The sequence below is a fragment of the Cyprinodon variegatus genome, unplaced genomic scaffold (genome assembly GCF_000732505.1).
Source record: "Cyprinodon variegatus isolate N-32 unplaced genomic scaffold, C_variegatus-1.0 Scaffold115, whole genome shotgun sequence".
Taxonomy (NCBI): Eukaryota; Metazoa; Chordata; class Actinopteri; order Cyprinodontiformes; family Cyprinodontidae; genus Cyprinodon; species Cyprinodon variegatus.
Window position 1 is genome coordinate 1370511 of NW_015150568.1, and position 784 is coordinate 1371294.

Consider the following 784-nt stretch of genomic DNA (forward strand, 5'->3'; position numbering starts at 1 on the left):
GAATTGAGCACAGGGCAGACAGATTTTGAGTGATACAGTATGAGTTTAAAGTCTGCACATAAGTTTTACTTAATGCTCAGACAGGTAACTATGCAGTCAGGTCGTTGGCACAAAACACATATTTTAGCCCTCAAGCTCACTGCCAGAAGCAAGGCTGCCAAAAATAGGTGCCACACATTTCTGTTAAGTAAGAACGAAATTGAACATATTGGAATAAAAAGAAATCTGATATTACATTTTGATTATTTCTTTTTACTTAATTTATCATTATTTAAGTAACTTACCTGAACATGGCCACTACTTGACAGCTCAATGGAAACGTGTGTTCCCTCTGCCTCAAATTTTAGAGCCCTGGAAAAACTTTGTACCCCTGTTGGAACTTTTTCCATGGTTACCATGAAGTGTGAGTGGTTTGAAGATTCAATGACATTAGCAAGTGTCAAGCGACATGCTCCAGGGTACTGGTACATCAGCCCATCAAATGTTTGATATGATCCTGGGCCTCTTATCCAACATGTTGAGAAGCTGTTTGGTTTGCAACCTCTTTCTCCATCCTCCACTCTACAGGACTCATGTTGACCACAGCTGTGAGGGCTGCAGCTCATGGAGCCATAGCTACAACTACAGCGCCTCCCACAGTCTGCATCCAATATGACAGTTTCTCCTGAGCGGTAGTACTGACCCTCAAAGCTGCAGCCACACTCAGCATGAGGGACACAGACACCACCACTCAGGACGTAGCCTGAATCACAGACACAGCTCTCCTGATTGGGGAGGGGGCAGT

The 784-nt window shown here is 43.9% G+C and overlaps 1 protein-coding gene across 1 annotated transcript in view; it reads right to left on the reverse strand.

Annotated features, from left to right (window-relative positions):
- Positions 1-784, reverse strand: part of LOC107085079 (alpha-tectorin-like) — a 21151-nt gene that overhangs the window by 14809 nt on the left and 5558 nt on the right. Inside the window, exon 11 of the mRNA XM_015375225.1 lies at positions 285-782. Within this exon, the coding sequence (XP_015230711.1) occupies positions 285-782 (498 nt within the window). The remainder of the gene's footprint in view (positions 1-284; positions 783-784) is intronic.